A 15135-nucleotide genomic window follows, 5' to 3' on the forward strand; every position below is an offset into this window, starting at 1 on the left:
GTCTAAACAGTACCCCTTTTCATAATAGGCCACACATTTACATTATCTAACATTTTGTTCTGATTTTATGTCAAAAAGCAAATAATGCCAAGTCTCAAATCCCGATTGGTTTATGAACCCGTGAAATGCTTGTCAGTTTCTTGTTTTTGCTTTCCTTTTGATTTACATGATCCGTTTATCTGTAATCAGAAATGACGTATCTGTTACTTCAGGGACGAAACTAAAAAAAGATTGCCGTTCTGAGTTCCCAGATCCTATCTGTGCAAGTGAGCAGTAGGTCTGTGAATTTGGAGTCAATCTTGCCTTTCAATCTTGTCGTTCATTGTAATATTTGCAGTAAATATTCTAACACCCTATAAACCATCCTCTTAAGAAAGTCTCCCAATTATACTTGCTTATGAGTGTGTGTGTGTGTATGTGTGTGTGTGCATGTATGTGTGAGAGAGAGGAGAGAGAGGGGGAGAGAGAAAGAAAGAAAGAGAGAGAGAGAGAGAGAGAGAGAGAGAGAGAGAGAGAGAGAGAGAGAGAGAGAGAGAGAGAGAGAGAGAGAGAGAGAGAGGAGTGAGAGGATTGGCACACCTGCCTTGTAGTTTTGCATTTTCATACTTCAGGCTTCAGCCAACCTAACTCAAAATTTCATTTATTTTTTAAACTTTATTTATTTATTGATTGATTGGTCTCTGGGCCATACCCAGTGGCACTCAGCAGTCACTCCTGGCTCTGCACTCAGATTGCCGAGGCTGTGGGACTATATGGGATGCCGGGAATCGAACTAGGTCTCTCACGGGTGGGCTGCATGCAAGGCAAACATCCCTACCACTGTGCTCTCTCTTCGGCCCAGCATTTCATTTATTTATTTTCTCTCTACCCTATGCCCTTTCTTTTTCTTTTCTTTTCTTTTCTTTTTTTTTTTTTTTGTCACACCCAGCAGTGCTCAGAGATTACTCCTGGCTTTGTGCTCAGAAATTGCCCCTAGCAGGCATGGGGAACCGTATGGTACGCCAGGATTAGAACCACTGCCCTTCTGTATGGAAGGCAAACCCCCTACCTCCATGCTATCTCTCTGTTCCCCTCATTTTTCTTTCTTTAAGCCACATGCAACAGGGCTCAGGGGCTACTTCAGGCAGTGCTTGGGGGGACTTGTTGTGTGGTGCTGGGAATAAAACTTGGGGCTCCTATACTGCTGAGCCTGTGCCCAGTCCTCTGAGGGCTCCTCTCCCTTCTCCTGATGAAGCCTCTGCCCCAGCTGACATTTACCCCTGCCAATATCCTTATCCCTCACCTCATCCTGCCTTCCTGCTTCTCATGACTCCTCAGTTTCTGGCATTGAGGACTGTCGGACCCTGAGGCCTGCCTTTGCCCCTTGCTTCCCCCTTCTCTTCTACTGAAGCCTCAGCTTTGGTAAGAATCCTGCTAGAGAAACCTGTGCCTTCAAGTCCTGTTTGCAAAGCTAGAGCCTTCTTCAGTCTCTCTCTCTCTCTCTCTCTCTCTCTCTCTCTCTCTCTCTCTCTCTCTCTCTCTCTCTCTCCTCTCTCTCTCCTCTCTCTCTCCTCTCTCTCCTCTCTCTCTCTCTCTTTCTCTCTCTCTCCTCTCTCTCTCTGTCTCTCTGTGTCTCTCTCCCCCTCCCTCCCTCCCTCCCTCCCCCCCAGTCATAGCACAGGCAAAATATAAACCAACAAACAAACTAATTTAAGAAATGTTCAGTGCCAGACATAGGGAAAGGAATTTCAGCTTATTCAATGTTGCTTAGGTCTGTTTCAGGAAGCACTATAAATATTTAACTGTTTCTTTAAAGCACCTTGGAAAAAGAACACATCCTTAGCTTCATGGTTTGAAGGAAGTCATTTTTGTGGTCTTCCCCCACCCCACCCCCAGTCACATGCATGAACACTTAGATAACAAGTGTGTTTGGTTTTTTGTTGTTGTTTGGAGGGGACATACCCTGCGGCACTCAGGGGTTACTCCTGGCTCTGTGCTCAGAAATCGCTCCTGGCAGGTTTAGGGACTATATTGGATGCCTGGGTCTATCGGGTCGGCTGTGTGCAAGGCAAATGCCCTACCGCTGTGCTATTTCTCTGGCCTTAACAAGTGTGTTTGAAATCTCATCTCCCTGTCCCATGCTTGCTGCCTCTTGATCTGAACTGAGAAGGAATGGAGGTTTTCTGTGGAAAGTTGTCAGAATGATGTTGGGCGGACAAGCGCTGGTCCCTTGGTGGAATTTTCTTCCGAAGTCTTATGAGAAACGTTGGTGCTCTCTTAGGGGCCTGCAGCAGCGAGGACCCTTCTAGGAAATCCAAGTACCAGCAGCCCCTTACATGCTGCTCTCAGGGCTGGCTTTTTCTTTCCCTCTGCTCCTGCTGCTGGGAAGGATCCTCACAGAAACTAATGAAGAGCAGGCCTAGCAACAGGGAGGCACAAGATAAAGACACGAGGCTCTTTGCTTCATTCCCTCCATCCTGTCTTGAAGCTAACTCAAAAGGCTTTGGAAAGCTCCCGAGGGAGGTCAGCACTGCATGCTGCAGTGATAACGAGCTGGCATCCTGCTTGCTCGCTTCTTGATCTGAACCCCTTAGCTCGGAGGAGGCTGTAGCCATTCAGCTATTAGGCAAGCAGAGGGTGGGAGCCATGCATGGTCAGGAGTCACAGGGGAGCACGATGCTGTGAGATCTGCTCTCCTCGGTTCATTCCAGTTGTGTGATCTCCAGCCTGATCATTTATATGGGGGAGCCTTTTTGCAAGATGAAATCCATGAAAATCCATGAATCCAGAACAACTTCCGCCTTTTTTTTCTTCTTTTCTTTTTTTTTTTTTTTTTTGGTTTTTGAGCCACACCCGGTGACGCTTAGGGGTTACTCCTGGCTATGTGCTCAGGAATCGCTCTTGGCTCAGGGGACCATATGGAATACTGGGGAATGGAACCATGGTTCGTCCTAAGTTAGCGTGTGCAAGGCAAACACCTTGCCGCTTGCACCACCACTTTGGCCCCAACTTCTGCCTTTTCTATGAGCTGGGTTGGCTATCCTTCTCTTTGGGAGAACATTGGTTTTTGAGTGGAGTCAGCCTAGGTGGGCCTACAGCAAGCCACTTTGCAGGGAGCCTTCTCAGGATAGTAACCTTGCAGCATGTTGTGAGCAAGTAAATGCATTGTCTTGTTTGTTTATTTTTTTGTTTGTGGGGCCACATCCAACTATGCTCAAGGCTTACTCCATGCTCCATGCTCAGGATTTACTCTTGGTGGATTTGAGAGACCATATGGGATGCTGGGGATTGATAAGCCACTTACCCATTGTGCCATCACTCTGGGCCAAATTGACTTCCCTCAGTGCTCATGTCTTGGAATGATGGAGAGCGCATAGTGTTTGCTCCTTGGGGTTGCATGCCCATTCCGTGTACCCATCCTGAGAGTGCCTACCAGTAGGTAACCCAGCAGTGTACCTTTGTTTTCTTCCAGGTGCCTGAGATCATCAGTTCCATTCGGCAAGCGGGAAAGATTGCCCGCCAAGAGGAACTCCACTGCCCATCTGAGTTCGACGACACATTCGCCAAGAAATTTGAGGTGCTCTTCTGCGGTCGAGTGACTGTGGCACACAAGAAGGCCCCGCCTGCTCTGATCGATGAGTGCATTGAAAAGTTCAACCATGTCAGCAGTGGCCGCAAGGCTGAACTGGACCTGGCCTCCCAGAACCCTGACACCACAGGTCCGGTGGTGGGGGGATTCTCCTTGGCTGACAAGTTCCGTTCGGTGCTCCAGCCTGTGGCAAATGGGGATCAGGGTCAGAGGCCCATCCGCAAGTCTTTCTCTCAGCCCGGCCTGCGCTCTCTAGCCTTCAGGAAGGAATTTCAAGATGGAAGCCTTCGCAGTCATAGTTTCTTCAGCTCCTTTGAGGAAAACGACATTGAGAACCACCTCATCAGTGGACACAATAGTGTGCAGCCCACAGATATGGAGGAGAATCGAACTATGCTCTTCACGGTAAAATATTCTCAGCCCTGAGCTTGTCTTGCATGCGGCTGATCCAGGTTGGATCCCTGGCATCCCATATGGTCTCTGGGTACTGCCAGGAGTGATTCTTGAGTGCAGAGCCAGGAGAAACCTCTGAGCATCACCAGATGTGACCAAAAACCAAACCACAAGAAAGTATTCTTGGATCCGAGAGGGGCATGCAACAGAAAATCTGCTCTGAGTGAGGCCTCTTAAACTCTCTGTGGATCCCTTTTGAATGTCTGTATGAATCCACATGGATCTTTTGAGTGGAATTTATTTTCTTTTTAGGATGAAATCCTAACTTTCATTGTCAACCTTAAAAATTGTTGGGGTGGGGGGCAGAGCATATCATAGCTTAGCTAATAGGGCATTTGCTTTGCATGTGCCTTTATCTGTTTTTGATCCCTGGCATTTCATACAGTCTCCTGAGCATCTCCAAGAGTGTTTCCTGAGCACAATGCCAGAAGTAACCCTTGATTACTGCCGGTTTTAGCTCCTAAACTAAACTAAAATCAAGCCATGAGGGAGGGGGCCAGAGCCATATAGTGGATAGGGCACTTGCTTTGCACATGGCTGAACTTGGTTCAATCCCCAGTATCCCCTGAGCTTTCCAGGAGTGATTATTGAGTGTAGAGACAAGAATAATTCTGAAATACTCCCAGGTACAGCCCCCAAACAAACAAAAATAAGTAAAATCATAAGGGAAACAGGACTCACCTCAGATTCCATACATATTTTACTCCAGCAGCCCTGAACCATGGGTGTAACAACATCCTTTCAATGTGGAAAAGAACTGTGAATAAGTTCAAAAGAAGCCCTCCAAAGGGAATTTTCAAAAATTCTGTTTGATTTCAAGTAATACATTTTCAGTAGTATCTCTTTGAAAAAAAAAAACAAAAAACTCCCTCTTTTCTAGTTTTTTTAAATCCATATAGAAGACAGTTGCCCTTTTATTAATGAGGGTAATTGAATTTGGGAATCCAGGATTCTTGAACTTCATGCCCAAAATGAAATGCAAGTCAAGACTACAGCTTACCCATAGTTATTTCTAGAAGTTTGCTAAGCTGACGATGAGCCAATGTCAGAAAAAGATGGGCCAGCATAATGGGTGGTTTCTGGGCTCCATGCTGATGGAGTCTTTTCTGTCCTTTGAGACACACCAGGGACTGTGCAGAGAATATTTGGGCCAGTCCCAGCAGCACACTGAGGGCTCTCCAGCCCCCTTCTCTTCTCTCTCTCTCTCTCTCTCTCTCTCTCTCTCTCTCTCTCTCTCTCTCTCTCTCTCTCTCTCTCTCTCTCTCTCTCTCTCTTCCTCTCTCTCAAGGCTGGAAACATTTGAGAGAGAAAACTGATCTCGAATGCAGTGGCTTGCTTTTAACCTAATGCAGGGCACTGAGACAGGAGGTGGACAGAAGCAGGCTCCTTAGGGTAATGCAGTAGGGATGTGCACGGGTCATATCAAGATGGGGTATCAGAGGGTAAACAGGGCTGATTTCTTTGTTATCACCATTCAGAAATTCCCAAACTATTTGGTCTTTGGATTATACTTTTCAAAAAAAAGAAAAAGTGCTCAGTGCCCCCTGGGTATCTATCTTCTTTAGCAAACACACAGAACTCCTCCACTTGTATCATAGACACTTCAGTTGCACCCAGGGCTATCCCCTAAATATTGCAGTGCCCCCTAGAGTGGTGGTGACCCACACTTTGGGGAAAGTCTGTTAGTAAATTAGAAAAAGGTCTGGGGCCGGGAAGGTGGCGCTAGAGGTAAGGTGTCTGCCTTACAAGCGCTAGCGTAGGACGGACCGTGGTTCAATCCCCCGGCGTCCCATATGGTCTCCCCAAGCCAGGGGCGATTTCTGAGCTCATAGCCAGGAGAAACCCCTGAGCGTCAAACGGGTGTGGCCCAAAAACCAAAAAAAAAAAAAAAAAAAAAAAAAAAAGGTCTGCATTTGCTACTGGCACTACACTTGAATCCATAACCAGTCATTTAAAAACAACAATAAGGGGCCAGAATGATGGTGCAGTGATAGGACATTTGCCTTGCATGGGACTGACTCAGGATGGACAGCAGTTCGAACCCCCGGAGTCCCATATGGTCCCCCAAGCCAGGAGCGATTTCTGAGCGCATAGCCAGGAGTAACCCCTGAGAGTCTCAACAACAGCAAAACAAACAGTTTGCTGTAACATTGGGGAAGGTGCTCAGTGCTTTTTTTTTTAAATAATATATCTTTATTTAAGCACCTTGATTACAGACATGATTGTAGTTGGATTTCAATCATGTAAGGAGCACCTGCCTTTACCAGTGAAACATTCCCATCATTAGTGCCCCCCATCTCCTTCATACACACACACACACACACACACACACACACACACACACACACACACACACCTGTATTTGAGACAGGCATTCTACTTCTCTCATAGTCATGATAGTTGTTTGTGTAGTTATTTCTCTAACTACACTCACCATTCTTTGTGGTGAGCTTTATATTGTGAGCCGGTCCTTCCAGCCCTCATTTCTCTTGCCTCTGGGCATTATTACAATAATGTCTTTTATTTTTCTTAAAACCCATAGATGAATGAGACTATTCTGTGTCCATTTCTCTCCCTCTTACTAATTTCACTCAGCATAATAGGTTCCCATGTACATCCATATATAGGAAAATTTCATGACTTATCTCTACTGATGGCTGCATAATATTCCATGCTCAGCGATTTTGTTTTCAGCCTACTTACTTTTGTTTTGACTACTTACTCTGCGACTGCTAGGATCCCTGGAAGCAGGCTAGAAGTACAAAATGAGCAGAAAGGGTGGTCTCTGACCACAGAGAACGGGCACTCAACTCCGAAGCCTACTCACTCGCACACATGGGGAGTGTTTCTCTGAGGAGGGGACGCCTGAGTAGAGGTATTTATGGACCCCTTTGAGAGTCTGCTGGATTGCATGAGCAGTGGCAGGTGGCAAAGTTTAGCACACAGACCCCACTCCTTCAGTTCAAATGTGGTGCTCATGTACATGCAGTAGCTCTTATCTGCACAGCCCAGCTTGTCATCCATGTTCATTTATTTTTGTAGATTAATTTTACTATGTAGAGGCTGGAGTACTAGTACAGCAGTAGGGCATTTGCCTTGCATACGGATTCCTGTCATCCCATACAATACCCTGAGTATTCCAGAAGTGATTTTTGAGTGTAGAACCAGGAGTAATCCCTGAGTGTCATCAGGTGTGGCCCAAAAACCAAAAAAAAAATTTTTTTTTACTATCTTTCTGTGTGGGTATCACACCTGGTGGTCCTTGGGGGCCCATCCTCTTGGTGCAGTGGGAATGTCACCCTAATCCAGGGCTTCCTCTCATATGCAAATTCGGCCTCTTGAGTCATCTCCCCTGCCCAGGTAGGGTTCATTAGTAGATGCTGACATTGTAACTAGAGAAAGGTAATAACCTCCTTTAAGTATGTATTCAGGGGGCCGGAGTGGTGGCACAAGTATAGGGCATTTGTTTGCCTTGCACAACCTAACCGAGGACGGGCCACAGTTCCATTCCCCCAGAGTCCCATATAGTCCCCCAAGCCAGGAGCAATTTCTGAGTGCTTAGCAAGGAATAACCTCTGAGCATCACCAGTGTGGCCCAAAAACAAACAAACAAACAAAACCCCAATAAAACAACAACAAAAAAGTATGTATTCAGCCAAAGGAAGAGTGTGATTATTAATTGGGTGGACCTTCTTAGCAGTGATCAGGATACTTTTAAGGGCCCCTGTTGGCAATATTTAGCCAAGCAGGTCTGTGGCCCATGCAAGTGACTAAGGAAGAGGTACCAGGGATTCCTGGGCCACCAAGATGTCATTGTGGAGACATGGGAGGTTTTGTGGTGCTGTGGACCAAGCCTGGGTCAGACATGGTCATGCAAGTACATAGACCCTAGCTCCGTGCTATCTCCCTGACACATAACATTTAGATTTATTTTCACAAGTATCTTAAAGATTTTTTCCATTAAAATAATTGTTAGGGACTGGAGAGGATAGTACAGGGGGTAAAGGTGTGGTTGACCTGGGTTTAATCCATGACATGTGGTTCCCCCAAGCACTGCCAGAAGTGATCTCTGAACACTGAGCCAGGAGTAAACCCTGAACACTGCTATGTTTTTTGTTTGTTTGTTTGTTTGTTTGTGGCCCACACTCAGCAGCGCTCAGGGGTTACTCTAGCTCTGCGCTCAGAAATCTCTCCTGCAGGCTCAGGGGACCATAAGGGGTGCCAGGGATCAAACCTGGGCCTGTCCTGGGTTGGCAGCATGCAAGACAAATGCCCTACCACTGTGCTATTACTCAAGCCCCCGTAAGAGAACCTAGTGAAAAGGTATGTGTCCCTTTTCATTCATTATTTCTTTTTTTTTTCTTTTTTTTTTTTTGGTTTTTTGAGTCACACCCGGCGGTGCTCAGGGGTTACTCCTGGCTGTCTGCTCAGAAATAACTCCTGGCAGGCACGGCGGACCATATGGGACACCAGGATTTGAACCAACCACCTTTGGTCCTGGATTGGCTGCTTGCAAGGCAAACGCCGCTGTGCTATCTCTCCGGGCCCTCATTCATTATTTCTATAAGTCACCAAATGAGAAAGTTGGTACAGATATTCCTTGCTTTACGGCCTACCTGTTTAACGACCACTCGAACTTACGGCCATCTCTTCACCATTATTTTACTTTATTTTTAATATCCTTTTTTTATCTTGTACACTCTACAGTACAGTACTGTGGTTTTGGGTGCTTTAATGTACCTACTTTACTAACTTACTGTTCTGTCATACATTGCAGTACTGTGTGTAAATGACAAAAACTATGCAAATTAAAATAGTGGAAGTTTTCAGTTTGATCTTTCTCGTTATTTTACTTATTCAGAATACTGTATTGTCAAGTACTATGCATATACTGTAGTACTGTATATAGTACATGCAGTTCTTCAGTTAACGACCAATTCGCTTAACGACCAAGTCTTTGAAACGGAACTTGGTCGTTAAGCGAGGAGTATCTGTATAATAAATCTGAATTCAGTTTGTGAAAACAAATTTTTATTTATTTATATTTTGTTTGTTTGTTTATTTGTTTGGTTCATATCTGGTGGAGCTTAGGGGTTACTCCTGCAGGGCTCTGTGCTCAGAAATTACTTCTGGCAGGATCAGGGTAATCATATGGGGTGTTAGGGATCTAACACAGGTCAGCTGTGTGCTAGGCAAATGCCTTACCTGCTTCACTATTGCTCTAGCCCCCGGTTTTATTTTCTATTTATTTTTGTCTGTCTTTTAAGATCGGCCAGTCTGAAGTTTACCTCATCAGCCCAGATACCAAAAGAGTTGCACTGGAGAAGAATTTTAAGGAGATATCCTTTTGTTCTCAGGTAAATGGAGATGGGCTATTGCTCAGTTGCAGCTGAATTTTTGGAATGAAGTTTTCATTTGTTGGCAACATTTCAGTGTTTATTTATTACCTAGCCATTCAAGAGATGTGTTATTACTAACAATTTACAGGAGGCATGTTTTATGAGTACTTGCAGTAGGATCTTGTATTTAGTACTCCTTTGCTTTGATGCATATGTATAATTTGAAAATCAAGAATTTTGCTTTTACTCAGCAAGCCTAAACAGTAACACAGAAGGCTCACCTAGTTCCAATCACAACCTCATAAATCTTTATATTGACTTTAGTAACAGCATGAAGAGATATAGCAATTATTTCAAATTGACCCTGTTGATCTGACTTTTAATAATTCTATTTGGCTTTGTGTGGTAACAAATAATCTGAAGTAAATTGCTTTGTGCTTGCAAGAAGGCAGGCTAGGGTGGTAGGTGGGAAATTGGGGACACTGGTGAAGGGAAGGTCACACTGGTGATGGGATTGATGTTTGAACATTTAGTGTCTGAAATGACTATTATGAACAAAAGGAGATTTTAGTAGACAATATCCTTTTAGAGAAAATAGATCTATCCTCTTTAGTTAGCAGTCATTATTTCCAGTATATGTATCTGTGTACCTGTTATGTGTTCATCTACATTTTATACAAATTATAACTTGTCTGATGTATAGGTAGTTATCTCAGGTCTTCCTTAAGACATAAGTGATTGTTTTTATTGCTCTTTTATCAAATGCAGTGTCTACTTGAGTTTGGGGGTTGGTTTGTTTTGGGGTCACACTTGCCAGTGCTCAAGACTTATTTCTGGCTCTGTGATCAGGTATCACTCTGACTAGCACAGAGGACCATATAGATCAGAGGTCCTCAAACTTTTTAAACAGGGGGCCAGTTCATTGTCCTTCAGACCATTGGAGGGTCTGACTATAGTAAAAACAAAACTTATGAACGAATTCTTATGCACACTGCATTTATCTTATTTTGCAATGAAGAAACAAAACAGTTACAAATACAATATGTGGCCCGCGGGCCATAGTTTGAGGACCACTGAATAGATATTGGGGATTGAATCTGAGTAGACCACATGAAAGAAAATGCTCTACCCACTGTATGCTCTTTCCAGCTTCTCTATTTGATTAAAAATATTTTTTTATTTCCTAGGTATAAACAGGTCATATTATATCATACTATGTCAATGACTACTTGAGTTCTTTTTTTTTTTTTTTTTTTTTTTTGGTTTTTGGGTCACCTGGTAGTGCTCAGGGGTTACTCCTGGCTCTACGCTCAGAAATTGCTCCTGGCAGGCTCAGGGGATCATATGGGATGCCGGGATTCGAACCACTGTCCTTCTGCATGCAAGGCAAATGCCTTACCTCCATGCTATCTCTCCACCCACTACTTTTTTTTTGTGGGAGGGTGGTCATACCCAGCAGTGCTCAGGGGCTACTCCTGGCTCTGTGCTCAGAAATCACCCCCAGCAGGCTCAGGGGACCATATGGGATACGGGGATTAGAACCACCAACCTTCTGTATGCAAGGCAAACGCCTTCCTGCTGTGCTATCTCTCTGGCCCCCACTACTTGAGTTCTTAATGGGCATTTTTCTGGATTGTTTCTTAGAGAGATTTTGGAGACTGCCAATCACAATGAGCTCTGCTAGTTTTAACACAGACTTCCCAATTTTATATGAGGTCATATAAAACGATTGCTGCTTTTAAAAATGTTAATTCTTATTTCCAATTTTCAAAAATTAATAAGATTGGGGCCGGAGAGATAGCACAGTGTTAGGGTGTTTTCTTTGCATGCTACCCAAGAAGGACCCGGTTTGATTCCTGGCATCCCCTATGGTACCCCAGCCTGCCAGATTTTCTGAGTGCAGGGCCAGGAGTGACCTCTGAGCTCTGCTGGGTGTGGCTGAGAAACCAATCAATCAAGCAATGAATCAATAAATAAAGTTTAAAAAAAAGCTTAATAAGATAAAATCAAGATCTCATTATTTCTTGATTTATACTATAAGCTACATAAGGATTCAAAAAGGAACATTTAGGGGAAAAAAATCTAAAGGGAACATTTTCTCAGAATGTGAAAGATTGTTTCTAAGTTGCAGGGAACACTTTATAAAGGAAATATTTTTTCCTTCAAATCATATATCTGTAAGAAATATTCTCTAGCATATGTTTTTTAATTTTTTTAATGTTTTTTAATTAATGTTACAGGGCATAAGTGATTGTTTTTATTGCTCTTTTATCAAATACAGTGTCTGCTTGAGTTTGGGGGTTTGTTTGTTTTGGGGTCACACTTGCCAGTGCTCAGGGCTTATTTCTGGCTCTGTGCTCAGGGATCACTCTGGCTAGCACAGGGGACAATTAATTAATTAATGTTTTTTAATTAATTATCATATTTTTAATTTGCTCTTGGAGATGTTGGTATCTCAGGAACCGCCCATTTATTATTGGTAACTATTTGGTCAGAAAGTGAGAAATTTCAAAGATTTTTAAAAAAAAATGTTTTTTTAAACCTTGATTGGCGTCAATTTTTATTGAAATAAATGCCTTTTAAAGTAAGATAGTTATATAATTTCCTTAAGGGTGTTTATAAATATACCTGATGACTCAAGCTTCCCTCTATCAGCCCATGTATCTCTCTGCATGCTGGTGCTTTCAGGAGATACGGATGAATGAATGCTTAAGATCTTATCAGCATCTTATCAAATCTCTTAGCTGAGACCTTCACAGATCATTTATTCAAAAGAGCTTTTATGCTATAGGCTTGACCTTAAACGTGACTGTGCATATTGTATCTAATATATTTGTGGGGAAGGGTGGACAGCATTTGGAATATTACTCCTAGCTTGATTTCAGGGGACCATTTAATGTTAGGCCTCAAGCATGGTGCTCTTGGAAAGCAAATTATTTGCTCTAGCCTCTGAGCCATTTCTCAGTGTCTGTGCATCTAAGTTCTGATGGATTTTTCATGCCAATATACCTGTGTTTCCCTGTCCTGTGTTAGGATCTTACACATGCCTTTTCTCTTAATCACTGTGTCTGTATTTGTGCCTATGGGCCTATGGAGGACACACACGTGTTTACATAGCACCTAGGTGTATATTTAGGTTTACTCATTAATCTCTGGTCTGCTTTTCCAAATAGTCTTTGCATTCTTTTATAACTAAGAAATGTACTCATTTTTATGTCTCAACTTTTCTCTATTTCCTCCTGGCTTAAAAATAAGGGTTAAAAGCTCTATTTTCCAGCTCATAACTCTGGTGAAGATAATCAGGGTAAAACTTTGTGTAGAATGAAGCTAACTGGCACCATGTTTAAGAGATTTTTCTTGTTTTTGTTTTGGGGCCACACCTGACAGTGCTCAGGGCTTAGTCTTGGCTCTGCACTCAGGAATTAATCCTGGCAGGCTCAGGGGACCATATGGAATACCAGGGATCAAACCCAGATTGGCTGCATACAAGGCAAACACCCAACCTGCTGTATTATTGCTCTGACTTGGTGAGAGGAGGTTTTGGATTTACTGAAACTGAAACTTGAAGTGCCAGTGCTGGCATGCAGCTGCCACTCTGGCAATGGCCTCTTGGCCATTCAGAGCTCCTGCATTTTCCTCATTCTCACAGGGCATCAGACATGTGGACCACTTTGGGTTTATCTGCCGAGAGTCTTCTGGAGGTGGCGGCTTTCCCTTTGTCTGTTATGTGTTCCAGTGTGCCAGTGAAGCTCTGGTAAGAGGCGTCTCCCCTGTTGTCTCCATCATTTTCTCTCCTTAGCAAACCACTTAACCTCAGTCATGCCCTGGTGGACTTTTCACTGTTCAGCTCACAGCAATTTATTTAATAACTAGCTAGCATTCACCCAAAACTTGTTTGGGTGTGCATTTTCCTTCTTTTTTTGGGGTTTGTTTTTGTTTTGGGGCTACATCTAGTGATGTTCAGGGATCACTCCTGGTGGGACCATAGGTGATGGCTAAGATTTGACCTGGGTCAGCCATGTACAGGACAAATGTCCTACTTACTGTACTGTCTTTAGCCCTTCAATATTTTTGAAGAGTGGGGCAGCGCCCCCCAAGTGGTGCTTAGGGTACTGAGAGTCCCTCCTGGAGATGCTTTTCCAGGCAGACTTGTGGTTCAGTGCCTCAGTCTGTTGTTGTTTGGACCCTTCGGTGCTGGGGACCTCTGGGATACCCCAAGTGATGCTCAGATGGTCACATTGGGCTGGAGATTGAACCTGTGTTCTCATACCTTAATCCCTGCATTATCTCCTGGCTCCCTGCATTTTCAGTTTTATTTATGCTCAATTTTATTGGGTAGGGGGAGGCTTTTTGGTTTACTTTTGTTTTGTGGACACACTCAGCAGTGCTCAGGGGTTATTCCTGTCACTGTGCTCAGGAATCATTTCTGGTGGGACTCGGGATCATATGAGGTGCCAGGGATTGAACCCAGGTCAGTCATGTGCAAGGCAAGAGCCCTACTCTCTGTACTATTGCTGTAGCCCATAGCTTAATTTTATCTTATTTATTTATTTATTTATTTAGGTTTTTGGACCACACCCCTCAGGGGTTACTCCTGGCTATGCACTCAGAAATCGCTTCTGGCTTGGAGGATCATATGGGATGCCGGGGATAGAACTGAGGTCCATCCTATGTCAGCTGCGTGCAAGGCAAATGCCCTACTGCTGCACCACTGCTCTGGCCCCTGGCCTGGTATTTTTTAATTTTTTTTCTTCTGTGCTGGGACTTGAACCCAGGCCACACACCTGCAAGGCATGTGCTCTATCACTGAGCTCCTTCCCAGCACCCTGTTATAACCTTTTAAAAAAAGCATTTTGGGGCCCAGAGTGATAGTACTGTAGGTAGGTTGTTGGCCTTGCACATGGCTGAAGTAGGTTCTATCTGAGTTATCCTATATGGTACCCTAAACCCAACAGGACTAATCCTTGAGCATAGAGCCAGGAGTAAGTCCCAAGCATTGCTGACTGTGGTCCCCAAACTGAACATATATTGTACAGAAATCATATATATATTATATATAAAAACCATATATATGAAAATTTGGACTTCTGAATTTGAATCATAAGAGTTGACCCCACACACACACAGATGTAGGACTTCTTCTAAGCTTTTGCCTGAAAATGATGGTAGTGCCAGGGATGGAATCCTGACCTTTACCTGCGTGCTAATCATGCACTGGAGTTCTTTGAACATCACTCTGACTGCCAGATCTTTTTTTTTTTTTATTTATTTATTTAGGGTCACACTCAGCAGTCCTCAGGGCTTATTGCAGGCTTTGCACTTTGCACTCAGGGATCACTCCTGGCAGTGCTCAGGAGACCACATAGGATGATGGAGATTGAATCAGGGTCGCCTTCATGCAAAGGAAATGCCCTACTAGTTATTGTATCATTCGGGCCGGCCCCTGCCCAATCTTTTAAGAGCTGGACACGTCTGACTACTTCTCAGGCTATCAGAGTTGAATTTGTCAGGATTGGTGGTTAGGAAAAGCTCTCCTGGGCTGGCGCTCCAGGGAGCTCTGGTGCCCTGTCCGGCACCCCGTGGGTGTCCCCACTCTGGCCTGTTCCCACTGTCGCTCCCATGGCCCCTCTCTCCGTGCAGGTGGACGAGATCATGATGACACTGAAGCAGGCCTTCACTGTGGCCGCGGTGCAGCAGACAGCCCGGGCTCCTGCGCAGTTGTGTGAAACCTGCCCCCTGCAGGCCCTGCACAAGCTCTGCGAGCGCATTGAGGGT

The 15135-nt window shown here is 44.2% G+C and overlaps 1 protein-coding gene across 1 annotated transcript in view; it reads left to right on the forward strand.

Moving 5' to 3' along the window:
• The window catches only part of TBC1D1 (TBC1 domain family member 1), a 182878-nt gene that overhangs the window by 97491 nt on the left and 70252 nt on the right, over nt 1-15135 (forward strand). The window contains exons 3-6 of the mRNA XM_049790103.1: nt 3452-3973; nt 9289-9378; nt 13010-13114; nt 15001-15133. Of these exons, the coding sequence (XP_049646060.1) occupies nt 3452-3973; nt 9289-9378; nt 13010-13114; nt 15001-15133 (850 nt within the window). The remainder of the gene's footprint in view (nt 1-3451; nt 3974-9288; nt 9379-13009; nt 13115-15000; nt 15134-15135) is intronic.

This window comes from Suncus etruscus, chromosome 16 (genome assembly GCF_024139225.1).
Source record: "Suncus etruscus isolate mSunEtr1 chromosome 16, mSunEtr1.pri.cur, whole genome shotgun sequence".
Taxonomy (NCBI): domain Eukaryota; kingdom Metazoa; phylum Chordata; class Mammalia; order Eulipotyphla; family Soricidae; genus Suncus; species Suncus etruscus.